Genomic DNA, 26,668 nt, shown 5'->3' with positions numbered 1-26,668 from the left:
AGACAATGGCCCAGGCTGGCTGCCCACAGTGCGGCACCCCTCCACTCTGTGGGGCCAGAGTGCTTCCAGACGGGATGCCCAGCCTGCTCGGCCTGCTCTGACTCTTGCCACCAGCCATGCGCCTGTCATGCCGTCCCATCCCCGCGGTGCCTGCCGTGTCTTCGTGGGGTGGGGGTGGGGGGTCGCCAGCGCCCGCCCTCTTCAACACCCCTCTTGGCTCTGACCTCTACCTTCAAGTCTTTCTTCTTATGGCATGTGTTTGGATTATAGATGTTTCCGAGTTTCATTGAAGACGGTCTCTGTTTCTGCTTTTTATTCTCGTTCTTGCTTTTGTGTAATTCCCTAGGGTTTGGAAGAGCGAAATGAAGACTTTAGCCTACTGCTCGAAAACCTGAGGGCCTGATTTGACTTGATGAGGTGGGAAGTGGAGGGTGACCTGGAATAAAGACTCATGTCAGGAAGGTTGGGTAATAGGTTGTGGAAATGCTGTTCAAGCAAGGAGTGGGGAGGGGTGGCGGTGTGGCTGGAGAGGAGCTAGGGAGGGCGGGATGCGGGCTTAGGGGTTCCCGTGTGGTTGGCCTGGTAGGCAAGAGGTGGGATCAGGGGCTGTTAGCTGCGGACCTGGTTAGTGGGTGCGCAGTCACCAGCCTGGTTACAGTGATGACGCTTGTGGGAAGGGGGCTTGCTAGGAGGGCAGTGTGGCCTGGGAGAGTCGGGATGGAACCGTGGGCGCAGAGCCACAGCGTGAGCAGGGGGCTGGGTGGTGACGGACTGGGTCCTCGGGGGCCAAGGGACAGACGGCTCTCATGTCAAGGGCATCTGATGGCTGTGACGCTGGAGGCCACAGGGAGGGTGGTGCCGCGGGCTGGCTGCAGTGAGGCCAGGTCAGCAGACGGGGAGGAACCGGTCAGGGTGAGGAAGTCTCCTCCTGTCTACGCCACCATTAAGCTTGGCAGCGAATGGGAGAATGGAGGTCTGGCAGCAGCTTGAGAAGCAAATGAGTGAAGGTGAGATATTTTCAAAGGACAAGGGGACATGGGACTTGATTTTCCTAGTTAAGGAGAAGAAGCCAGAGAAGAGGAGATGGACAGAGAAGAGAGAGGGCTGCCCAATGTTGTGTGCTGCAGGCGGGCACCAGAGGCTGCCCCATCTCTGGGCAGGAGGGCAGGGGCTCCTCATCTCTGGGCAGGAGGGCAGGGATGCCCCCTTCTCTGGGCAGGAGGGCAGGGGCACCCCATCTCTGGGCAGGAGGGCAAGGGCTCCCCATCTTTAGGCAGAAGGGCAAGGATGCCCCATCTCTGGGCAGGAGGGCAGGGGCGCCCCTTCTCTGGGCAGGAGGTTAGGGATGCCCCCTTCTCTGGGCAGGAGGGCAGGGGCTCCCCGTCTCTGGGCGGGAGGACAGGGACGCCCCCTTCTCTGGGCAGGAGGGCAGGGGCACCCCATCTCTGGGTGGGAGGGCAGGGGCGCCCCCTTCTCTGGGCAGGAGGGCAGGAGCACCCATCTCTGGGTAGGAGGGCAGGTGGCGACGTCTCCAGGAGGCCAGCCGATGGCTTCTGTGTTGCTGCTCAAGTGTGAGGCGAGTTCTTCGCTGTAAGGTCGGGCTGGGTTGCACTGGGGCCTCCAGAGGATCTGGCAGTGCAGAGCAGAGTGGATGAGGGGCAGGCGGCAGCCCCTTGGTGGAGCTGAATGGTCAGCCTTTGCACTTACAGGAGTGAGTGTGTGAGTGAACGCGCCAGTGAGCGTGTCCGTGTCCCCAGGAGCAGTGTTGTTGCCATAATTATCCATGAGTAGCTCAAGAGGTTTAGTGTTCCTCTTATGCACTCTGGACCTCTGTGATTTTGGGTGTGGGAGACGGAGAGAAGTAGGTACTCAGTTAGCATAGAGTGAAGAAGTTGGGGCTTTACCTTCTTTTTGCTCTTTCTTCTGTGTTTGTAAAGTGATCTGCCAGATCGCTGAGGAGGCGATCTGCTGTGTGAGGAAGGGCATTGGGTGGTCACTAGCTTCCTGGTTTGTCATCCTAGCGATCTGGGGCAGCTCTCAGTAAAGAGGCTGTTTCTGGGGGGAGACCGCCCACTGTAGAAGGTTCAACCCACCCTTGTCTCTGCTGCTTAAACACAAGTCCTGTTCCACCTCCTCGCCTTCCGGCATCACCTTAAACTTGCCTGGGGCGCGGCGCCTGGTGGGGGAAGTTCTGATGAGGAACCAGGCTGGACGTTCACCAGAGGGAGTGTTTACTTGCTCAGACTAATAAGCACATGAAGACAGTTTTGAATTTCCCAAGGGAATGCTTAGTATTCGGCGAGTACTGGGAGGTCTGGGATTTGTGCCTCTTGTCACGGAGTGGAACTTTCAGAGTGCTTCTGGTGAGAGCCAGGCTTCTCAGCATCTCCAGTTGCCTTGTCCTGGGTTGGCTCACTAAACGGTGAGGTGGGTGGAAAGACAGCTGTGTCAGGAAAGTGCCATGGCCCTTCTTTTGAGAACAGGGCATGGAATGATAAAAAAGTGGCCTGTGCTCTGCCTTCAGTCCCGTGTGTAAATATCTTACCTGTGTTCCTGGGTCCCTGCATCACCATAACAGAAAGAGAACCAGACTCAAGGCTGGGAGTCTGGGTGGTTCTTCCTCTAGGAGCTTTGTGACCATGACTGAGTCACTTAACCTCTCTGGTCCTCAGCATCTTTATCTTCTAAGTAGAGATAATATTATCCATCTTGACTTTGGGTCTCCTTCATTGTATTATGAAGATGAACCACGGTAAAATACACGGAGATGTTTTATGACCTATTATACCCTACAATTTGATCTTGTAACAATGAGGTCATTGGAACACCGCAAAATCATCATTATGACTAGACGTAGGAAGGTCATTTGATCATTCACTTCATCACAGAACCAGAATTATGGATACACATCCATCACCCAAATGGCCGGAGTTAAGTTATTATAATAATTTTACCCAATAAAGTACTAAAAAGATCTTAGATTCAATGTTTTTGAGATTTCACTGTAATTTTTAAAGATTCAGTTTAGATTCTTTTGTAAGAATAATTCTCTTCAGTTTTTTATTTTTATTTACTTATCTTAGAGAGAGTGCATGAGTGTGCAAGCAGGGAAAGGGATAGAGGGAGAAGGAGAGAGAATCTTGAGCAGACTCTGAGCTGAGCGCAGAGCCTGACATGAGGCTCGATGTTATGACCCTGAGATCTTGACCTGAGCTGAAACAAAGAGTTGGACACTTAACTGACTGCGCCACCCAGGTGCCCCTCCTATTCAGTGTTTTAAAAAAGAAGTGGCTTACTGTGTGTGACAGAATGCGTAGTGTCAGACTTGTAGTACTTCTCTAAAACTGTGGTAGTTTTTGTCTCTGAAACACATGATCTCTTCGACTTTATTTCCTTGCATGCTTACCGATAGTCCTGCCCAGGGGTGCAGTTCTGGGCTCTGTAAATTGCTTCAGGATGAAGCAGGTTGAATGCTGGTTCGTGATGGCACTCAGCAGCCTCTGTAGCGCTGAGCTGCCCTTTTGTCCAGTCTCATGGCCACTAACACAACATACTTCTTTCTGGTGTTCTTCTGTTTTCCAGTAATGGCATTTAATCCTGTCTTCTGCCTGAAGTTGAGCTCGTGGATGCGTTTTGATAAATGTTAATTTGCTGCTGTGGTCTGGGCCAGGGGCCGATACGTAGTCATTTCCCACCTGCTCTGTTTGGGTCTTGTCTGATGTCTCCTGCAGGTCTGTTTCCTGAGGGCAGGGCTACTGTCTTACCCTCTGTGGTACCTTCCATGCGTGGCCACCGTGCAGGCGTTGTGTAGTCAGCTCACGATTGCTGACTCCAAGCACAGACAAGTCTTTTCATGGAAAATAATCATTTCCTCTCAGATGAGTCCTCTTCTGGGCCCTGTTTTTGGGGACTTTCAGGCTTTTTCTGTCTGGGATGATGACATGTACCTCCATTTAAGTCTTAGTGTTCTTGTTTGAAGGTGGAGCCCATCCCGCATCCCCTCTGTTGACCTGGGTTCTGCCTTCTGAGCAGCTGGGGGTTTATCTCTGCAATGGGGTGGATGCTTCCTCACCATTTTTCTCTAACCAAGTGGTGTTCTAATTAAATAGGATTCAGGGGGTCTGTGAATTTGTGGTATTATGTGCAAAATTCTATGTGTATGTATGTGCATTTTTGGCAGAAGGTGTATAGACTCAAAAGAATTCATCAGTTTTGTGAAGAGGTCTGACTCCAGTCTAGTTTTGTTGAACAGGTTGTAGGCATATTGGCTAGAATGGATTTTTTCCTCCAGATGCCTAATAATGTGAATACTGTTCTGGACATGTATTTTCTTGCTGTCACCGAAATGTATTCTGGTAGTTGATGTTTTTGTGCCAGCAACCCTTTGTGAGGAGGGGTTGGGATATAGGGGCTATGGTTGTGTTTTCTGAGAGCATGACATGAAATCGTTGTCTCCAAACCTTTTGGCAGTGGACACTGAAAAGGTCTTGTTGTTCACCCCAGTCGTGGAAACCAAATCAAAACCAGGCAGACTGAATGGTTAGGACGACTGCTCTACTGTTTCTCTAACCCCGTTTTATTTATTTTTTTTAGATTATTTATTTGCAAGAGAAAGAGAGAGAGAGCACACACGAGTAGGGAAAGGGGCAGAGGGAGAGGGCAAACTCTAAAGCAGGACCCACTGAGAGCTATCAGTCACCCATAATCCCGGAACGTGCCCTCAGCTGAATGGAGCCATGTTGCCCTAAGTCACACCCCTCTCCAGGGACAGCCTGCTTCCAATGCCTGATCAATGGGGTTGGGGGCTGGGCAATAGATGAGCCTGGCCATGATGGCTCCACTCTGAGGGATCATCCCAGCTCTGGCCTCCCTGTGGGCACTGCAGTTCCTCTGTGTCCTCTGCACATTCCTGCTTCCTTGATGCCTTCACTGCTGCTTCCTCCATGATGTCATTCCCAAGAGTGTTTCCAGCAAGTCTGTGCACAAAGCTTGATGATTTACAGCTTGCTTCCCAGAGAACCTGATCATCTGAATGCTCAGCAGGTCCCTTTCTGTTGTTTATTGTTTGGCTTTTGATCATATGATTTTGACTTTTTGTATGACTAGTTATTTTTGATTGAGTGTTTGACATTGTGAGAAAAACTGTAGAAACTTTGGAAGTCTGTCTTCCTCCAGAGGATTTACTGTTACTTCTGGCAGGTGGCTGGCCAGCCCAGGAGCATCATCCTGCTTAGTTCACTTAAAATCCAGTCATGGACTAAGGTGACCTGGAGCGTTAGTCTGTGCAGGTTGACCTTCTAGTTCACCTTCACTCCTGGCCTGTGCCCTATGGGATCCCAACCCTGAGTGTTAGTGCTTTGCTGGCCCCTTCTCCGTGGTGGGCCCTGCACTCCATGTTTGTACCCTCAGTCCATGAGCCTGTCAGAAGCATTCCTCAGTGTCAGCTGCTAGCCACACTTTCCAGACTGACAGATGCCTCCAGCCGAAAGGGGGCCAGAGGTCAGGCTTGCCTCTCTAAGCTTCCCTCCCTTTCCAAGATCTTGGCATTCCTTCGTCGCTGTGGTAGCTCCTTAAAGGAGGCCTTGAAACAAATTCAGAGTATTTTGTTTAGTTTCTGCAGTTGTCCTCTGCCAGAGACTTGGTTTAAACCACCTGCTCTGCCATTGCTGGGAACCATTTTCTGCTGTACTGTTGAAAGATGATTTGTTCCACCAGTCTATTTCTGTTGAAAATTATGGTTTTATTAAAAATACCATTTACATCTTTATTGCTTATTTTTCGTGCCCATATACGCATTTGAATGGAATTGTGGTGTCACAAAGTATACAAAAGATGGAGGCTTTGCATACACATTTCTAAGTTGCCTAGTGGGCACTTTGTACTAATTGATACTCCCGCAGCAGTAGAGGAGGTAACTGCCTTATCGTCTCTGTTACATCTAACATCTTAAATGTGTGTGCATTTTCCTTCCCTCCTGCAGGCCCGTGCTCTAACACCTCAGACTGCAGAAACAGATGCCATTCGGTTTTTGGTTGGGACGCAGTCTCTTAAATATGATAATCAGGTAACTATTTTTGACAAATGTATATATGTTAATTACTAAGCCTATTCTTAGTTTTATAACCATTTTGCTCTTGATTTTTCAAACAACATTTGAGAAAATTAATGCCACACAAACAAAATAAAACTTTCACTGGGATTTAAATATCCAACTGTATGTAATAATTGAATTCAATAATTTAAACTTACTCTGTGTAGCATCACTGTCATAGTGTTAGTCTGTGGGGTTACGTAGGGTTTGCTGTGTAAGTGATTGATAAGCTATCCAGGGGACGTGGTCGGCACCACTGTTTCTGCTCGGGGTGGTGGATGACCACTGTAAGTGCTCACAGCATTCTTTCCAGCCGAGCCTGGATGAGGCCATAATCCCATCGAGCTCCAGGCTTTCACTGCCACGCACTCCGGGAGGGGCTGTTCTGGCCACTCTTGTAGAGAGAGTGTTGGCTACTCACAGACCAGCGCTCAGTTCGTGGCTGGACACAAACGTATGACCTTGACCGAATGGATTAACCTTACTGGACTTCATGGTCCTCATCGCCAAGACAGCGATCAAGCCATCTGCTCTCTGTACCCCATGGGTGCTGAGGATGTTGTGAGGATGTGAACTGTCTTGGATCCTGGGGGAAATGTGCAAATGGCCACGTGCCCTGGAGCAGGGCCTCTGCCCAGTTACCACTGTCCCACGGGGGAGTGGCTTTAAGACAGCTGTGGAAGAGTGTGCTGCTGGGTGTGGAGTAGCGACATTGCCCCTCTCCTGTTAGGAGAGACTTTAGATTGACAGTTTATGTGTAGAGCTTTATAGATAAATGTTTATATTATGTAACCTTTACTTCCTATACCCAAAACATAGGAAAACCTTTATTTTATTTATTTATTTATTTATTTATTTATTTATTAAACGATTTTATTTATTTATAAATAAGTAAATTCCCGCTGAGCAGGGAGCCCGATGCAGGGCTTGATCCCAGGACCCCGGGATCATGACCTGAGCCGAAGGCAGACGCCCAACTGACTGAGCCGCCCAGGCGCCCCTAGGAAGACCTTTCTTTCTTTTTTTTTTTTTTTTAAAGATATTTTTAAGATTTTATTTATTTATTTGACAGAGAGAGATACAGTGAGAGAGGGAACACAAGCAGGCGGAGTAGGAGAGGGAGAAGCAGGCTTCCCGCCGAGCAGGGAGCCCGATGCGGGACTCGATCCCAGGACCCCGGGATCATGACCTGAGCCGAAGGCAGACGCTTTAACGACTGAGCCACCCAGGTGCCCCTAGGAAGACCTTTCTATACAAGGAATAGTGTTCTAATGGCACGAATAATTGTGAAACAGTTAGCAGCAATCACCTGCCGGTATCAGGTTGGATGGAGCTGCCGTCTATGGTGGCAGATTCATGATTGGACCCGGTTGAACCTGGTTCCTCATGGTGGAGTGCTTGTTACTGACTGCTCGTTAAGTTACAAACTTATCAGTGTCATAATTTAAGAATCATTAGATGATTCTGTGAAATGTTAAAATTGTATACATTGTGTGATCCCAGTAGTGTTAAAAAAGCAGATAATTTTTCAATAGCTACAGACGTTGAGTCATTGGATGTACACGTGTAGCTGATACAATATTACGTCAGTTATGCCTCGATTAGGACGGCAGAGGATAAAGTACAGACTTGAGTCTTAAGGTGCGGCAAAGACTAGGCAGAAACAGGCCACAAGGCCTCAGAATTTGAGCCACAGTTACCTTTGGGTGATGTGAGCATTTGTGAGGTAGATTGTTTTCCTAATTTTCACTTTTCTGAACGTGTGTGTCATTTTCCTTCTGGAAGAATGTCAGGTAAGGAGGATTTATTAAATGGCTTCCAGTGCGCATCTTGGGGGGAAGAGGAGCTTGTGCTCTGTGGGGGCTGCTGTGTGGGTCAGGGGGGCGCCCGACGGGGTGCCTCGGGGCTGCGGGTTGGGGGGGGCGCCCGCGCGCAGATGCTGTGGTGCAGGCCCGGCCCTGCGGGAGCGGCGCTGGAGGGGGCGGGGAGTCTGAAGGCGGACTCGTGGCTCCCGTGTGGGGCCGACCGCCGACCCCGGAAGCCATCACACGGCAGGTGTTGGGGAGCCCGCGGGGCCCTGTCTGCCGGTGTCGAAGCGCCTCACCTCACCCGCCTGCTTGTCAATTCCGCTCAGTCCTGAGGCTGTCCCATGGAACGTTTTGGTGGAGGTATCACTTTTTAACTCTGAGATTAGGGAAGAAATTACTATGATGTCATGAGGGATGCTCAGTGAATTAAAGGCCAGACGAAGCAACGAGGGCATCCACAAGTCAGACTTAGTTGTGGCCCCAAGAGAGGAGCAGCCCCAGATGACCTGACGTGCTTTAATCCTCTTTAAATCCTGTTGGAGCAAGGTCTCTGCAGGCTCTGTGGGGAGCACCGTGCAGGGAGTTAGGACTCCCCGGGTTGTGAGGTCAGCATCCCGCAGCGCGTTGCCGATTACAGCTCTGTATGTCCTGTTGCATCAATGTAGTTTCATGACACAGACAGTCCTGTTTCCAGAATACAGCCATCCGTCCTTGGACCTAGTGAAATGAATAACTTTTGTCATTAAGAGTCAGTCTTAGAACCCAACTTTCCAGTAGGGCACGGACAAGGTAAATATTTAACTTAAATTTTATGGCATCAAGGATGTAGCTGTCTGGGAACCTTTCCTGAATGTCCAGTATGTGACGGCTGCTTGGGTGCTGTGCTTCCAGACGCCGGTGCCACCTGCTGTCCCCTTCCTTTCAGAGCTTTCTTGTCCCACCGCTGGGGAAGGCTGCAGCCATGGCCGAATCAAAGGGTGGGCGGTGAGTCTGCTAGCCTCCTGGTTCCACGCCTCGCCTGCAGCGGCCTCTCGTGGGTGACTCCACATGATAGGTATCAAAGAGTCCCTGTTTCTGGGAAAGCGTGTGACGTCGTCGGGAGTGCGTGCACGCGTGCACTCGTCCAACAAACGCGGATGTTGTGTGTGAGTGGTTTGTGCCCCGAGCTGCATGCTCAGCGAGGTGGTGGGGCAGACGCGGGCCGCGGGCAGTCACGGTTCTGAGAGGCAGTGAGAGGGAGGGCCCGAGCCTGAGCTCGCGCCCCTGCACACCCACCCCGCGTGTTCCCCTCACACCTGCCGAGCTCACATGTCCCATGCACGTGCCTCTGCTGTGCGATGTGTGTTTCTCTCCTGTGTGGTGGGCCTGGCTCCCCTCCCACGCAGCACGTTCTCTTCCACGCAGGATGTGTGTGTGCAGGGGCTTGCGGCCAGCCAGGCGGCGCCCAGAGGATGCCCCCAGAGGGCGCCCCCAGCATTCGCCATGCCCACTGCCCTCCAGAAGCAGTACGGTTGTTCCTCTGTTTCCCACCGATGTTGTTATTATTAATTTTAAAGATTTATTTATTTGAGAGAGAGAGAGCCCGCATCGGGAGGGAGGGGCAGAGGGAGAGAGAGAATCTCCAGCAGACTCCCCGCTGAATACAGAGCCCATCGGGGACTTGATCCCACGGCCCTCAGATCGTGACCTGAGCCCGAGCCAAGAGTCGGAGGCTCATCTGACTGAGCCAGCCAGGCGTCCCGCCCGCCGATGTTCTCATTAGAACACGGTTATGGAGTGCGTTTGTAAGTGGTGAAAACTGGCCCCCACACACCCGAATCCTGCAGCCCCTCTCTGCTTGTTTGCTGACCGTGAGGGGGACCTGCGCTCCAGGGGTCTTTGAGCGGCTGTGAGGATGGGGATTCCCGGCTCTGTGCCTCCACATTGAGCAGTAGGTCTGTGTAGGGTGTTGGTAGCCATGCCCGCAGCATCCACTCGGGTGCGCGCTTCCCGCGGGCACAGCCAGGTGCCGGGACAGGCCAGGAAGGTGGGTCCTGCGCCCCTGCCCGTTGACTGCAGGTCAGAGAGGCACACACCTGCAGGATGGGGAAGCGGGGTTCCGCTCAGGGCCGGGTGGGGGCGATTCCCACACCTGCGACCTCAGTGGACAGGTGTTGTTGATCCCATTTCTAAGCAGGTAGGGGGTTGGTCCTAAGCAGGTATGAGGTTTTTCACAGGTGATCGAGCTGTGCTCGATCTGGGGAACCAGGCGTGGAACCATGAGGCTAGCAGACCCATCCCCCACCCTTTGATTCAGCCATGGCTGCAGCCTTTCCCAGCGGTGGGACAAGAAAGCTCTGAAAGGAAGGAGACAGCAGGTGGCACCGGGGTCTGGAAGCACAGCACCCAGGCAGCCGTCACATACTGGACATTCAGGAAAGGTTCCCAGACAGCTACATCCTTGATGCCATAAAATTTAGGGCAGAAACACAGCTGCTCTCCTCACACCCCCCCACCCCCGCCGCTTCCACCTGTAGCACAAGGTGGTTGGGGTCCGTGTCCTAAAGGCATCCTGCACGCTTCTCTGCAGACACCCACCCAGACGGTGCTAGTGATAGGAGCCCTCCCCAGATCAGGCCACCCCGCCCAGGCTGGGGTGCCCTGGCCTTGTGGCCCTGCTCCCACGCCTCCCGCTGGCTGGCTGGCTGGCTGGCTGGCTGGTGAGGGTTAATGGCCCCTGGCTTCGCCTCAGGCCATCAGCTCCTGGGCAGTCCTTAATTCCCTAGAAAGTGCCAGTCCCTGAACCAGGTCTAATTAATTCAGCTGTGCTATTTTCTGAAAATTTTTAGAGCTGTCACAGTTGCGGGCCTTTTTTTTTTTTTGTCAGATGAACTGCTTTACTTTCTGCCCTTAGTTTGCACAAGGCTCCGTGTTGGGAGCAGGATGAGTGTGTGGAGTCTTCCATCTTTTTGGGTTCCCCTTCATGGGTAGGTGGAGAAGGTGGGGTTCTTTCCGCGGGGGCTGTGTGCTCACTGGCTGTCCAGTGGGGGACTTTAGGCAGAGACTCAAAACAAGGGATTCCAGGTTGAAGGGGTTTACTTCTGCAGCGTGCTTTTCCCCAAGAGTTCCTTTGCCTATTGCTAACTTCCTGTTTCTTCTGTAGCTGGGGGATGAGTGCCAGGGTGATAGGGGACGCAGACTTGTCCTCTCCCAGCACGGTCAGTTGAAAAGGCAGATCCCTGAAGGGAGTGACAGACAGTGGCTTCTTCCCCTGGTCGATCTTTTCCTTTTTAACTTTTGTTTTTAATTTGTAAACTCCATTTTTCTGTATTTGTATTTTGATAACGGATAGCTTTGTTCATCAGCCCCGTCTGCCTGCAAGCTCTGTCATTGGCTACCCTGAGAATCGCCTGGGCCTTTGTTAGACATCGAGACTCTCAGCAGCCCCCGCCCCCCGAACTGAAACTGAAACCCCTTTCCTCCCTCACCCCTCCTTCCACTTTCCCCTCCCCACCCCCTCTTCCAAGTTTTGATTACACCTCAGAATTTCTTTTTAAAACATAGAATTCTACTTTATATCTTTTTAGTTGTTGGATTTACATCTAAAAGTGTGATGATAAAGAGACAGCTGGGGGTATTCCAGTGACCTGTTTTGGTTCCAGCTTTTTCCCCAACCCTGCAGCAGATGCTCTGAAGGACCTCCATCCTGTCCATTGTTAAGGTCTGAGTGTTTATTTCCCCCCGGATTCATAGGTTGGAACCTAACCCCCCCGGTGATGGTAGGAGGGGGTACGGCCTTTGGAAGGTGCTTAGGTCATGACAGTGGAGCTGTTATGAATGGGATTGACCCACAGCGCCCTTACTCCTTCTGCCACGTGAGGACATGGGGAGAGGGTGGTTGTCTGATCCAGGAGGACGGCTCTCACCAGACCCGACCACGCTGTGGCACCCTGAGCTCGGACTTCCAGCCCCCAGATCTGTGACAACTAAATTCCTCTTGTCTATAATCCACCCCATCTGTGGTGTTTGTTACAGCCGCCCACATGGACGGAGACACTGCTTTGCCAAGAAAGGCCCTCACTGGGCACCAAGAGGGTGTGGAATACGGGTGTTTTTTGTTTTCTTTCTTTCTTCTGGCTGCCAAGCATAGTTTGGCTTCATGGACAAAGGATGGTCATACACTGGGGCTTATTTGCTTCAGGAAGGAGTATTAATACAGACAGGTAAATGGTAGCCATGTGGGCATCATCAGCAGTGGGAAACATATAGTATGTTTGATAATAACTTTCACTTAGCATTTCAAGTCTTAGCTGAAGGATCACGATATGTTTCAGGTAGAATAAAGAAATCCTAGGAATCCATTTTCCTAAGTATACTTATGCTGAAGGAAGAACCAGGAAAGAGTGAATGACTGGTTCAGGGTAAACCAGCTGGGAAGTGGCAGAATCAAATTGGATGCAGGTCCCCCAGTCTCGGATCACTGTGCATCCTGTGTGTCCCCCTGAAGCAAAAAGGACTGCAGCTGAAACCGAGCTTTCCAGTATTGACTTGAGCTAGGAGGAGAGCGCGCTGGAGGTGTGAGACCGGCAAGAGGACTTGCTGTCTCCAGGTCTAGCCACCTGCTGTGCTGTGTTCTTCATAAGGAACTGCCGGGAGGCGCCTATTCACTTTTTGTGGTGGGCGGTGTGGCATGGGGTCTGCTGGCTCATGGGCCTCTGGCAGGAAGATGCGCCCAAGGCCAAGCCACCAGATCCTTAACTTTCCCTAAGAAGGGAGCTTTTAATTTTTTATTTCCAATTTTATCCCTATTTTTAATTTTTCTTTTTTTTTCATTTGTAAGAGTGTGGTAACATCTTCACGGGCTTCCTAATGAATTTTGTGGCTCTTACCCCTTTTTATAGAGTCATCTTCATCTGTGCCCTTAGCCCCACACTAGTAAGTCCAACTTTAAAATACTTAATAGTGGTAATTCAGAATGTATGAGTTTGATCTTCATTATAAGCTGTTAAAATATTTTAAAAACTCAGATATGGCATGAAGAATTTATTTTTTTAAAAGATTTTATTTATTTGTCAGAGAGAGAGCACAAGCAAGGGGGGAGGGGCAGCGGGAGAGGGAGAAGCAGGCTTCCTGCTGAGCAAGGAGCCCGACGCGGGGCTCGATCCCAGGACCCCGGGATCGTGACCTGAGCCGAAGGCAGATGCTTAACCGACTGAGCCACCCAGCTGTCCCTGGCATGAAGAATTTAAAGTAACGATTAAGCACTACCCAGACGACCACATGTCTGCCCGACCCTCTTAACCAACATTAATTGGTCTTTTTTTTTGTGCCCCTATAATCTTTTGCACTCACTAGTTGTAGTGTTTTCTTCGAATTGTTTTCATAACTGCCCTGTAACTGCATATATGTATTCCACAGGATATTTCTTTGTACGTCCGTGTAAGCTGGGGAGCTGTTGGTGCCCTGAGAACAGACAGTTTGAGACACAGTCTCCTTCTTTGTAGTCAGGAGCTGATTTTTGCTCACAGGCTGCAGTGCAAAGCCCAGGGGAGCACGGGGAGCCTCTTTGTGCCCCAGATGGTGTGGGGGTTCAGGGCACATGCTCTGGAATCCTGTTTCTAACTGCATGAGACATACTACGTCAACTCTCTAAGCCTGGGTTGCTCCACCTGTAGATTATGCCTAATGATTACATGTCTCTTTTAAGGATTAATGGAAATAATGTATGTCAAATAGCATAGTGCCTGGCCCATTTTACGTGTTAGCCATTGTTACTCTGATCTCTTTGTTTATGGTGGTGATGTCTTTTTTTTTTTTTTTTAAATCTTATTATTTTTTTTTTTTTAAGATTTTATTTATTTATTTGAGAGAGAGAGAATGAGAGACAGAGAGCACGAGAGGGAAGGGGATCAGAAGGAGAAGCAGACCCCCTGCTGAGCAGGGAGCCCGATGTGGGACTCGATCCCGGGACTCCAGGATCATGACCTGAGCTGAAGGCAGTCGCTTAACCAACTGAGCCACCCAGACGCCCTATGGTGGTGATGTCTTACAGTGCTTTCTGAACATACCCAGATTAAAACATCTCATGAGGACATATCCTGTGGGCCTGCCTAGGACCCACTGTAAATGAGGATATGTGGAAAAATCTCAGGACTGTCAAGCTTGAAGGTGAAGGTTAAGGGCTGCAGTAGCGTGAGAGCGTGTCAGATTAGGAGAGATGGACTTGGGGGGGGGCTCTTAGCTGTGTCCCTCCTTCCTGCTGTGTCCGTGTACCTGGAAGTGCAGAAAGGAGCCTAGAGGAACTTTGGGTCAGTTGTTGGAGCCTGTGGACAGCATGTGTTTCATGTCCTCCCACGGGAGAAAAGGGTGTCCTGGCGAGGTGCTGAGAAGGAGGACCCTTCCCCAGATGAAAGCGACCTGGAGCAGGGGGAGAGGGGGCTAGGCAGGAGAGCCCAGCAGCCACAGGTCCCGGGCCAGGGGGCAGAGGTCGGTGTGCAGGGCACTGGGAGTCGGTGCAGGGGACGGGGGCGCTTTCTTCCAGGGTGGGGGGGAGACTGAGCCAGCAAACGGGAATTCTGATGCCAGAACTCTGGTGCTGTCAGCTGTGGGGCTCCTAGCGCTTGAGTGCATTGCAGAGCGATAGATTAGGGAACAGAAAAACAGTACATTTAAGCGCATTCATTCATGTTTTCAGTCTTAATGAATTTCCAAATAAGCAGGAAATGTGTCAAATAATAAAGAAAAGAAGAAAAGAATTTCCTCTTTACCCTAACAACACAAAAATTATTCCCGATTTTGTATATTGCCTTGTAGTCTGTGTTCTGCTTGTAAAATTCAGTGCTTTCATAACATTTTTGGTATTTATAATTGCTCTTTATCATGATTTTTAAAAAGATTTTATTTGAGAGAGAGAGAGCATGTGTGCAGGTGTGTGTGCGCACACGAGGGTGTGGGGAGAGGGGCAGAGGGAGAAGGAGAAGCAGACTCCCCAGTGAGTGTGGCGCCAGATGCGGGGCTGGATCCCATGACGCCGAGATCATGACCTGAGCTGAAACCAAGAGTCAGAAATTTAACTGACTGAGCCACCCAGATGCCCCGTGTTTTTCATGATTTTTAGAACTATATAATGTTCCGTAATTTTTGTGTTGTTCATTTATTCTCTGGGACAGGTTTTAAGAAATCCAGTTCTTTTTTTTTTTTTATTCTTATGTTAATCCCCATACATTACATCATTAGTTTTAGATGTAGTGTTCCATGATTCATTGTTTGTGCATAACACCCAGTGCTCCATGCAGAACGTGCCCTCTTTAATACCCGTCACCAGGCTAACCCATCCTCCCACCCCCCTCCCCTCTAGAACCCTCAGTTTGTTTTTCAGAGTCCATCGTCTCTCATGGTTCGTCTACCCCTCCGATTTCCCCCCTTCATCCTTCCCCTCCTGATATCTTCTTTTTTTTTTTCTTAACATATATTGCATTATTTGTCTCAGAGGTACAGATCTGAGATTCAACAGTCTTGCACAATTCACAGCGCTTACCAGAGCACATACCCTCCCCAGTGTCTATCACCCAGTCACCCCATCCCTCCCACCACACCCCCCACTCCAGCAACCCTCAGTTTGTTTCCTGAGATTAAGAATTCCTCATATCAGTGAGATCATATGATACATGTCTTTCTCTGTTTGACTTAAGAAATCCAGTTATTTCAATTGGAACATTTATATAGTTCCTATTTACATATTGTGATACATCTTTTTTTTTTAAAGATTTTATTTATTTATTTGACAGAAAGACACAGCGAGAGAGGGAACACAAGCAGGGGGAACGGGAGAGGGAGAAGCAGGCTTCCCACGGAGCAGGGACCCTGATGTGGGGCTCGATCCCAGGACCCTGGGATCATGACCTGAGCTGAAGGCAGACGCTTAACCGACTGAGCCACCCAGGCGTCCCCTGAAAGCAGTTTTAAAAATAAAAATAGCAGGAATGGTTTTTTATCTCTTCCCCCAGAGGAGAGGGGGAAGGCATAAGTGTGCCGGCTTCACCGTGGTTTTCCAGGCATGCCTGCATTTGGTTTCTTGTGATCCTTCATCTTCAACGTGCACGTGGGAAACTGAGGCGCAGGGTCACACAGGCTTGTGGTGTTAGTGTGGGATTTGAATCCAGAGCTACCCCTCATGGGGACTGGAGGTTATTTTTCCATCAAAACCGGGCATAGGAGGAAGCAGTAAAGACTAGAACGAGGCTCTCTGAACCAAGTGCTGAGTGTTGAGGCTTTTGGGTGTCATGGAAACATTTTTTAAAACAGCATTTAATGTTCTGATTGCAAAATAATGCATATTAATCACACACAAAATGTGAAAAATACAAGAAACCACAAAGAAGTAAAGGAAAACCTGCCACGATCCCACCGTCCGCGGATAACCATGTACTTCCTGGCTCTTTCCTGGTTTGGGCGTGCTTGCTTTTTACACAGACACCGCACACAGCCCTCACACAGCTCTGTTTGTTCTTTTCCCCTTAAATATATGTTATGGACCCTCTTCCCTGGCACTAAATAGTCCTTTATAGCATATTGAATGGCTCTGTAGTATTACATTACAGTCAAATACTACAATTTATTTGAACAATTCCCTATTGCCAGACATTAAGCTGACTTCTAATTACTCATTGTGATAATCAATGCCGCAGTGAACATGCCAGGATATAGATCTTCATGAAGATCCATGAATATTTTCTTAGTATAAATTTATTTTTAAAACAAATGTTTTATTTTTCTCATTGACTTGGGTGCTGATAAAAGTGTGAATGTGAAAATCATTTTATTCCCGTAAAAAATTGTCCAGAAAAGCATGGCAGGGGCGTATTTAATTTTTCGTGGCTAAAATATAATACTATTACATTTGTATATCGTGCAGTTGTAAGCACTGGCAGCTGTCGGACTCCTTTCTGGAAAGATGTTTAAGATGTGTTCGTGTGGAATGCTTTCTCACCCCTTCCCACCTCTGTCACTGCCGGTGCACGAGCTGAGTTATGCCCCGTCTGGCGTGAGCACTGTGCGGGTGGCCCTGGTTCTGGTTGGGCAGGGGCTGCGTGTGTCGCACGGCCACGGGCCGCTCGCCGAGGCGCTAGGCTCATTTGCACAACCCTTAACAGCCCTAGCCCTAAGGCCAGCCATGGCCTGCTGGGGCCACCTGAGGACAGAGCTTTGGCTGTCCTGTTTCTTTAGCACTGGATATAATGGGGGCAGTAAGCTTGCAAACTTAAAAATACTCTGTGGGGATTTCAGACCTGTCTTTTGAGAAGAACACAGGGAGGTGAGCTCACAGACGTGTACGCTGTTAGTGTGGTAACAATAACAATTAAAGATGTTAAAGGTGCTTTTGGTTATTGTTTGTGATCACTGAGTTTAATTAAGGTACACAGGAAGTGAAGTCCTGATGTGCTCTTTTTTTGTGTTTGTAGATCCACATCATAGATTTTGATGACGAAAATAACATCCTAAATAAAAATGTCCTCCTCCATCAAGTGGGTGAGATCTGGCACATTAGTACCAGCCCTGCCGACAGAGGTGTGCTGGCCACGTGCTACAATAAACGTGAGTATTTGCAGGTGTTGATACGCACCTGCAAGATTGGTCTTACGTTGTTGTTTTTTTTTTTTTTTTAAAGATTTTATTTATTTATTTGAGAGAGAGAGAATGAGAGACAGAGAGCATGAGAGGGAGGAGGGTCAGAGGGAGAAGGAGACTCCCCGCCAAGCAGGGAGCCCGATGCGGGACTCGATCCGGGGACTCCAGGATCATGACCTGAGCCGAAGGCAGTCGCTTAACCAACTGAGCCACCCAGGCGCCCTTTTTTTTTTTTTTGGTCTTACGTTGTTAATGGGCCAGTGCCTGACTTACGGGGTGATGATGGGAACAGGGGCTGCACAGAGAAGTTGTGATGCTGTAGGCAGATGCTTGTCACAGTTAACATGAGCCGCAGTCTGAGACTGGAGGCTGGAGTCACGGTTATTCCAGGCACGTCGACCCCCTGGGGCAGGAGAGTGATGTGCTGGAGGGTCTCAAATGACAGATGCAGGGGTCCTCCTACATTAGTTCACTGTGCTCCTTGCGAGGGTAGCTGATTTGTGTATATGTGTGCATGCGTGTGTGCGTGTGCGTGTGTGCGTGTGTGGGGGGTCCGTGCTCCTAATAAGCCTCTGCCCCATGTGCTCTTTGGCTCTGAAGTCTCTGGGCCCTTTGACGTTTGTGTCAGCCCAGACGTCTGGCGCCCAGCTGGCCATGCATCTTCCTCCATTCTCCTTTCTCTGTCGTTGTCCGTAAATTGTATTCAAATTCCGGCTTTGGGGAAAACCCCAGGTTCCATCTTTCTCTGCAAGCAGAATAAAGTCTGTTTTGTGCTGTGTGGTCTCTAAAGCGTTTCCTTCAGTATCAGCCTTCCCGGTTGGCTAATGGGCCTTCTGCAGCATCTGCACACGGGTCCCACATTCAGTGTACTTTCCCTTCCTGGCCCAGCCTCAGGATGCTAGTGTGTGTGGCCGTCTTCTGCTGTTGCCTCCCCGGGCACCGCGTCTGGGAACCCCTGCTGGGATGCTCTGCTCCCCGGGGAGTGTCTTTCTATTTAATTTCACATCTACCTTTGGGTTTTTTTTTTTTTTTAAGATTTTATTTATTTATTTGAGAGAGAGAGCGAACGAGGGGGGGAGGGGCAGAGGCAGAGGGAGAAGCAGACGCCTTGCTGAGCAGGGAGCCTGATGCGGGACTCGATCCCGGGACCCTGAGATCATGACCTGATCTGATGAAAGGCAGATACTTTACCAGCTGAGCCTCCCAGGCGCCCCTACCTTTGCATTTTTAGCTTTCCTAGCCCTCTGCCACCTCCTAACAAGGACCCTCCCTCCTATTTCCAGAACATTCCCCTCCGTCTGAGCCTTCTCAGGCATCATCCTGTGTGTGCCCCTGTCTTCTGACAGGCTGCTCAGGGCAGTCTGTCTTGCTGCTCAGGGTTCCCACAGCCAGCACCCACTGCCTCGGACCAAAGCCCACCTTGGCGCCGGGCTCACTGCGTGGGAAGGTGCCACGAACACGGCACATCGCCCTCCCCCACAGTCCCCGTGGTCGCGAGGCCCCACGGCCTAGCAGGATCCTGGCAAGCGCTGGGTCCCGGGCGTAGGTGGGAGCTTGCTGGCTGTCAGCTGGGCGCTGTGCTCGGCTCCTGGGGGCTGTGAGCGGCGTGGGTCAAAGCCACCGGGTTAGTGGTGGTCTCGCCCTGGTTGTCCACAGGCTTGGGCGGAGCGCTTTGTCAGGCCACCCTGCTTCACGGTTTCCCGTCAGGGTCTCCAGAAGCCTGCCGCTCACCCTGCCACCGGTCTCTGATGGCGGCCAGCCCTTCTGTGATGGGCTTGTCTCGTGTGTCATCTTCTCCAAGAACAAAGACGGTTGTGTCATGGCGTTCATGGCGAAGTCCTAGGAGCTCAGCTTTTCCCTGTCACAGGCAGGACACTGGCACTGTGTCTCTGGCATGCCGGAGTGCGCTCTGCCTTCCCGCGTCAGGAGGGAGCTGCCTAGCCGCCTCAGCGTGTGGCTCCCGCTCCCCGCACCCTCACGCCCCCCTCGGACCCCCGCGCCCCCCTCGGACCCCCGTGCCCCCCGCGCCCCCGCGCCCCCCGCGCCCCCTTGCCCCCCGCACCCCCCTCGCCCCCCCCGCCCCCCCTCGCCCTCCGGAGCTCTTCCTGGTTCCCATTTGATCCGCACCAGGTCATCTGTGCGAATCACACTCCCGGGAGTAGGGCCCAGACTGCTCTGGCCCAGACACTTCGGGAAGAGCTTGGAGTAAGGATTTGTGCTCGCCCTGCAGACTTCCTTCACTCAGAAGGCTGCGGGGCGACTGCACACGTCTGCTCATGGACACTTGGGGTCCGTGCTTTGCACTGAGCTCCCCGCCAGTCATGAGGCTTCCGCCCTGCAGGACGTTAGATGTGGGTTAGACCCAGAGCATCACAGACGTTACCGTGGGGCTTGGGCATCACCATCGTTACGGCGGGTCTTTCGCAGGACCAGAAGTGCACCTTGCCCTTTACCTCCCAGCGGTGTTGGTGTCGAATCGTGTTTTCCACCTCTTCGTGCCTGGGCTGGCTGAGGGCCGCGTGGGGCTGTTGGCACGTACTCCCCGTTGCGTTCGTCCGGCTCGTGTTTGTGAGCGCCGCGCGGACATACCTGCGCTCTGCTGCCGTGCTGCACCTCACGCGTGTCCCCGCTCGGCTGCGGTCTGCACTTCCGTTTCCGTTGATGTGCATGATGGTTTGGACAGTGGTAGCCTCCTGCAGTCGAGAGCCGTGTGTCTCACACCCTGAGTCGTGCCCCCAGTGGAGGGGTCTGCCAGGGGCAGCGGGTGGGAAGGAGGGCCGGTGGGTAGAGGTGGAGCAGGTCCCAACGCCGACCTCCCGGAACCTCTAGGAGGGGCATGCGTCTCGCAGGGAATTGTCTTCGCTTAAGGCTGTTCTCCGTGTCCCCTTTCACATGTGTCCTGACACTCTGCTCTGTGGATCTTATTGGGGGACAGGAGGAGGGAACCATGGAGAAGTGGGCTTCTGTGCCAAGCCGAGACGTGGAATCCACTTTGAGTGGTGTCCTCTTCTTGAGAAATCTTGGAATTCATGTTTGGTGTGAACAACTGTGTCTAAATTATATCCGTATATTGCAGCATGCAAAAGAATCTCTAGAGCTTGGTGGAAGTCTGCACTGTGGTAGAACTCTTGTGCCTACACACACACACACACACACACACACACCCTGGGACATCATAATGGCCTTGTAAATAAATGTGGAGATTAGATTAACTTACAACTCATTTTTTTTTAAGATTTATTTATTTATTTGAGAGAGAGCGCGCGCATGTGTGTGAGTGTGCAGGGCAGTGGAGGGGCAGAGGGAGAGGGAAAAGCAGACTCCCTGCTGAGCACAGAGCCCGATGTGGGGCTTGATCCCACGACCCTGACGTCATGACCTGAGCCGAAACCGAGAGTTGGGCGCTCAGCCACCCAGGCACCCCAACTCACAACTCATTTTTAAAACTGCAAATGAGAAGAGCTCCCTCTGTAGCTTTTATTGTTCTACTCAGGAGGCATGGTGAACAGCAGTATTGGGTTCCCCTCGTACAGTCGAAGCAGCTACCGTGTGCGGGCAGAAGCTTCTTGTGGATCGGCAGCAGGTTAACGTAACCTAAAGGTGCAGACTCTGTTTCCGACAGACTCGGGCGCATGTGTGCCAGCTCACAGCTCTGTCATGCAAGGCGCAGGTGACAGATGCAGATCGTCCCAGTCTATGGATAGGGATCTGTGGCTGCTAGGGATGTCATTTTCGCCGTCACCTGAGGTGATTATGAGAGCCTCCGAGTCTGGGTGGTGGGGGCAGAGTTGTGCGGACAGTGGACTCTCCTGGAACTTTTTCTGCATGGATGAAGATTAAAAAAAACCAAACAAACCAGACTCTAGCTTTTCTTTCTGATAATTTTACAAGACAAATGCATCTCCACAGAAGCCAAGTGAGGGCACGTGGGAGGGCGGAGGCTGTTTCGGCTGTGCCCCGGGGCCTGGCATGGCCGGGCGTCTGCAGAGCAGCTGAGCACATGGTGGCTGGGTGTGGAATGCGGTGGTGACCAGCGAGGGGTCCTCCCCACGAGGAGAGCCTCAGCCCTTGCCCTGACGCTGCCCCGGGAGGCCATGCCGCTGGCTGGCAACGAGGCCGTCACGCGGGGACGTCGGGCGTCTTTCCTCACAGCGCTTCCTGCCTGCTCGGCTGCCGGTGTGCAGCCCCCCCTCCCTCCGTACCTGGCGCCCCTCCACCAGGTGCTTCTGGCGGGGCCTCGGCCCTCGTGTGCCTCCTGATGCCTGTATTCAGGCCCCTGTGGTCACGCAGGTGTTCTGAGAAAAAGTATGTGCTTCAGATAAACTCAGTAGGTAGGCTGTTTTAAAACATTGTGACTTTGCCACTTTGATTTCCTTTTTTTCCCACTGAGTGTGTGTCTGTTTTTGTGTGTCTGCGTGTGCGTGTCTGTCATGTCTGTCGTGTGCACCTGCGTGTGCGTCTGCATGTGTGGGTGTCTGTGGGGTGTGTGTGTGGGGGGGGGTCGCTGACTGCTCCCTTTTGGCCCCTTCTTGGGCAGCAGGGGGCACCAGTGTCCTCCTCTGTGCCCTCCTCCTCACTCTGGTCCTTCCCACCACCCTCCCCTCCTGGGTCCTGGTTGGCAGCGTCCTAGCCTGATGCCGTTTTTAAAAGCTTTCTTGCATTTCTCAGATAGTTTTCTAAATACCGTCGCAGCCATGAAGAGCTTGCTTGCAAAGCACACGGGGCAGCATACACCGATTGCTTGGGTTCATCGGTGGTGTCTCACTAAGGTGCCCCTGGTGGATGGGTGTTCCTACCCTGGCAAGTATGGAGCTCAGTTCCCTGACCCCTGACCCCCAGGCTGCCAGAGAGAACTCAAGGCCCTCGAGGCCCTTGGATGCAGCAGGGAGCACGCCGGTCTGCAGGAGAGTTTGATTTTTGGTTGTGTTTCCAGCTCTGTTTATGTGGGACCTAGATCAGGGCAGTATTCAAATGTGTTACTAGTCAATGTTGCTAATATTGCTTCTGGTAAAAAAATAACGACTGTGCCTGGCCACTGCGTCTGGTGGAGGAGTCTGGCTCTGTAACCCCCTGAAGGGCCCTTCTTTGGGCCTCCCTGCAGGTGGTGGTTTTTGCAGCTGGTCCTGTCCCTTGTGGGACCCAGTCGATGTGGTAGTTGGCACCTGTGAGTCATGCGGCTTCTAAACCGAGGAGCCTCAGGATTGGTCTGCTGAGAGTCAGGGGCCCTCACACCCATGCTGGCCTCGGGAGGACACAGGACGTGGTGGCTGGCAGCCACATGGGCCCCTGCTGGAGTCTGGCCTGAGTCTGGGGTCCAAGGGCCTGACTGCAGTGAACCTGAGCCATCTCCTGGCCTTCCCCACAAGAGTCTGATGGAGGTTCTTTCCAGGCCCAGGGGACGTAAGAGGCCCTCGTAAATGAGAGCAGGGAGAGGTCACACGGTGCTTTGGAGAGCAGTAGTTCCTGTAGAATGACAGGGAAAGTCTGCACTCACACTGTCTGCAGCATGAATGAGTGCATGGACAGACTGCGTGGGGTATGAGGGTCACCGTGGGCAAGCAGGACTTAATGCGTTAGCAAGAGTTGCTGCCTGCCTGCTCCGAGCTTTGGTTATAATCCAAGGCAGGAATTCTTGAGAGGTTTAGACAGCTGGGTGAAGATGTTGGATCAATGTTTGTGGCCTGGAATTCCAGCCTGGAGAATATTTGAAATACTCAAAGACTCAGTGTAAACACTTTGAAATGATGTTTCTGTTTTGGGTGGGCTGCACATTACAGAGGTGATGAAGCTGGAAATGGCCCTGAGAGCAGTGATTCAAGATGCTTATCTGTGTCCGGTCCCCATGTCACCATGTGTCACCAGCAAGCTGCTTAATGTGTCTGGCTCCATTTTCTCATCTATTAAATACGGAGAGTTATGCCTACCTCAACTACACAGAGCTGCTGGAATTCACAGGAAGACCATATGCATGAACTGCCTTGAGAAGCGTATTTGTGATTATGTTTACATTATGTCATTTCTTCGCATTGTTCTGTCGTCGTTGTTTTAGCCCTGATGCTGTTAATCTAATGTTCTTACATGTTTATGCCTTGACCCCAGATCTGGGGAGAGTGTTCAGGCTAACACTTCTTGTGTTTTAATACTTGGAACTTTCTCTGTGCTGAGCACTGCTCTGAGCTCTTTACCGGATGGTTTCTAACCCCCAGCAAGAGGCACATTCTGTCCCTATCTCCATGTCCCAGATGAGAAAACAGGCTTAAACAGGTCCCCTGATTGACTGTGGTAGACGAGGGGTGGATGCCGCCACCCAGAGGCTGTACTCTGAACGCCTGCGGACTTGCCACTGTAGATCCCAGGCCCTCACACCACAGCTGTCCTGCCTGGAGGGACGACTTAAGCATACTCATCATGGAGAGAAAGTGCTTTTGGTCAGAGACCCATTCCATTTCACGAAGGCCTGAGTGCCGTGAGCCTCGCTCACTGTCATGATCAGAGGACCAGTGCGCTGAGGCTCGAAGGAGAGAATGCAGCCCGAGGACAATGCTGGGCATGGTGCTTGAGGTGAAACAGGGAAGAGCCCAGGTGCCCCGCAGACGTTGGCTCTGCCATGGGCTTCCTGAGAAGCTGGGGCCTTTGGGGTCCTTTCCCACCCTTAAGTCTGACGTGCTTCCTGCATCACCTCTGGGTGCCCCACCAGAGAGTGCTCAGAGACCTGACCCCATGCCCCACTGGGCTGACCTGCAGCATTTCTGAGCCTGAGCACTTTCCGTTCCGGGCTTCCCGGCATGTCCGTGTGGGATCCTTGCAGTGTGAATGGATTGTGTCCTTCCGAAAGATTATTTGTGGTCTTCAGTGGCCAGGGTTTTTTTTTTTTTTATTTAAACGTAGAAAGGAACCGTGGTGTAATTTAGCTTATCTGCCAGTTTCTGAATTCCCAGAAAGAGCCAGAGGTTATGCGGGATTTATTGTTCCTACGTGTTAATGATGTTTGCCACTTCTAATTTACAGATTTGGTGTGGCAACACGGAGAACTTGTGTTTAAACTAGTGAAAATCATCATGGCCAAGCTGTCCCTTTGTCGTCAGCAGCCGCTACAGTAATAGTAGCTGGGATGTGGATCGCTTCCTGGGTGTTACTTCTTTTGGGCCCTGGATTCTGGTTCCAAGTGGTACCCCTCACTGTTCCAGACAGCCTGTCTTTTAAGTTGGAGTTCAGTGCACAATAGGGCTGTTTAGATCCTCCTGGTTCATCCCAAGGTCACAGATCAATTCAGTACGAGTTTCCAGCTTTAGACATTTGTTCGCCTTCCACATTTTAAAATTATTGTGATTGATTGATTGATTGACTTTCTCTGGTGCTTCAGACATAGACAGCACTGAAAGTTGAGGACAGAGAGATGAGAGACCGGGTACCAGGCAGGAGAACCATGTCCCACAGGGCAGATGCAGAGACAGTGTTGACAGAAGCCTGTTCAGTTAGCGCAGCTTCAAAACTGAGTCCAGATCCTTCCCACGTGTGCCCAGCCCGACCTCTGTGCCAGCCCGGAGCCCAAGGCAGCATGGAGAGCGGGGGGGGGGGGGAGGCGAGGAACCCCAGCCCGGGCCTCGCCCTGCGTGGACTGCTCTGCGGTCGGGTCTTTGGCCTTCTGCGCCTCGGGATATGGATACTCTGATAACTGCCCGTGAGAACACTTACTTTTTAAGAGGAGCCAGTATCCTTTGGGCTCGTATGAGGACTCTACGGAATATGACCCAAGTGACTCAGTGGGGCTTGGTTGAGATTCTCACCCCGGGAAGTAAATTGAGAGTGGCTTCTGTTCCTTGTGTTCCCGGGGGCCCATCACCTTTGGCGGGAACCTGGCGGGTGATGTTCTGAGCCTGCCTGGCTCAAGGTCTGTCACCTTTCACGTTGCGTGGAATGAGGGCTGCACTGGACGATTCTTAGGGCTCCCCAGAGCTTCCAGCCTGGGGCTTTCTGGTAACAGTGGACCAGAATACCGTGGTTTCTGTTTAAAGCTGTAATTTCCCATTTATCTCTGCATCAAATTAGAAAATTGCATTTTTGAGTTTAAGTGGTTTTTTTATGAAAAAAAGCTAAGGGAGGAAGTAGGGTTTTCTTGGAAAAGAATTCTTTTAAGGCCTCTTTGTGAGACCATAATTCTGAGGTAAATGGCTGAGACTCCTCCGAGGACGGGGCACATGAGAGGCGGGGGCAGAACCACAGCCACCGGGATCATCGGCAGGCCGTGTGCCCGCTGAAGAGCGGAGCCAGGGAGGCGCTGTGTTCCACAAGTCCTGTCATTTCTGAAGCACGATGGCTGGCTGTCTCCGGTGAAAACTGACTTTGTGTCCTCTGCACAGAGAGGGAGAGATGGAACACTTCCTTTTTCTCGGGGTCCAGGTGCTCAGTTAGGACAGGTGAGAATTAGGTCTTTTCATGACCCCGGTGCCGAGAAACAGAAAAGAAAGAAGCGGGAGAGTCTCACAAGAGAGCTGTCCCTGTGGAGTTCCCCCAGGGAGCCGGCCAGGGCCAGGGAGGCGCGCGGGGTGGCTTCGTTGTTCTGACAGCGGGCTTTGGGCAGAGCCCCCTCTTCCACTCAGGTATTTTACGAAGAAGCACCCTGATGGTGCCAGTCCAGTGCCTGCATTTCATTTTCACGCCATCCCAAGTGAAGTGTGTTTTGAAATGAAAATGTTCTGTGTTCTGTTTTAACCCTTAAACGTTTGGCAGGCTCCTGTTTTTCTGTGACCAACGAGAATAGACTCGATGGACCTTTCTTTGCTGGAATAGCCGTGTGCTAACCAGCGTGTTAGCTAAGGATGATTTCATTCTGGAGGCGGAAGCCCAGATGGGCCTGCAGTTGAGTGTGCGTGCTGTGTGTGTGGGTGTGCATTCCCTGTGTGTGCTGTGCAGGTGGAGTGTGCTGGGTGAGGAGTTGTGTGTGAATGTATGTTGAGGGTGCGTGGTTTCTGTATGTGCTGAATGTGTGGTGGGGTATGTGGAGTGTGTGTGCTCTGTGTGTGCAGTGTGTGGAGACTGATGGAGAATGTGAGGAGTGTGTGCTGTGTGTGCGGAGTGCGGTGAGTGTGAGGAGTGTGTGTGCTGGGCGTGTGGAGTGCGTGTGGAGTGCGTGCGGAGCGTGTAGTGTGTGTGCTCTGCGTGT

The 26,668-nt window shown here is 51.4% G+C and overlaps 1 protein-coding gene across 3 annotated transcripts in view; it reads left to right on the top strand.

Annotated features, from left to right (window-relative positions):
* LOC118007341 (EARP and GARP complex-interacting protein 1) overlaps positions 1-26,668 on the top strand; it is a 123,906-nt gene that overhangs the window by 5,816 nt on the left and 91,422 nt on the right. For all 3 annotated transcript variants that reach the window (XM_035000371.1, XM_035000370.1, XM_035000372.1), the window contains 2 exons: positions 5,981-6,064; positions 17,340-17,472. In XM_035000371.1, the coding sequence (XP_034856262.1) occupies positions 5,981-6,064; positions 17,340-17,472 (217 nt within the window). Of the gene's footprint in view, positions 1-5,980; positions 6,065-17,339; positions 17,473-26,668 lie in introns of those variants that run through there.

This window comes from Mirounga leonina, unplaced genomic scaffold (assembly GCF_011800145.1).
Source record: "Mirounga leonina isolate KUSES-001 unplaced genomic scaffold, KU_Mleo_1.0 Mir_118, whole genome shotgun sequence".
NCBI classification, from domain to species: domain Eukaryota; kingdom Metazoa; phylum Chordata; class Mammalia; order Carnivora; family Phocidae; genus Mirounga; species Mirounga leonina.
The sequence above is the reverse complement of the archived record's forward strand: the minus strand, read 5'-3'. Positions and strand labels throughout refer to the sequence as shown.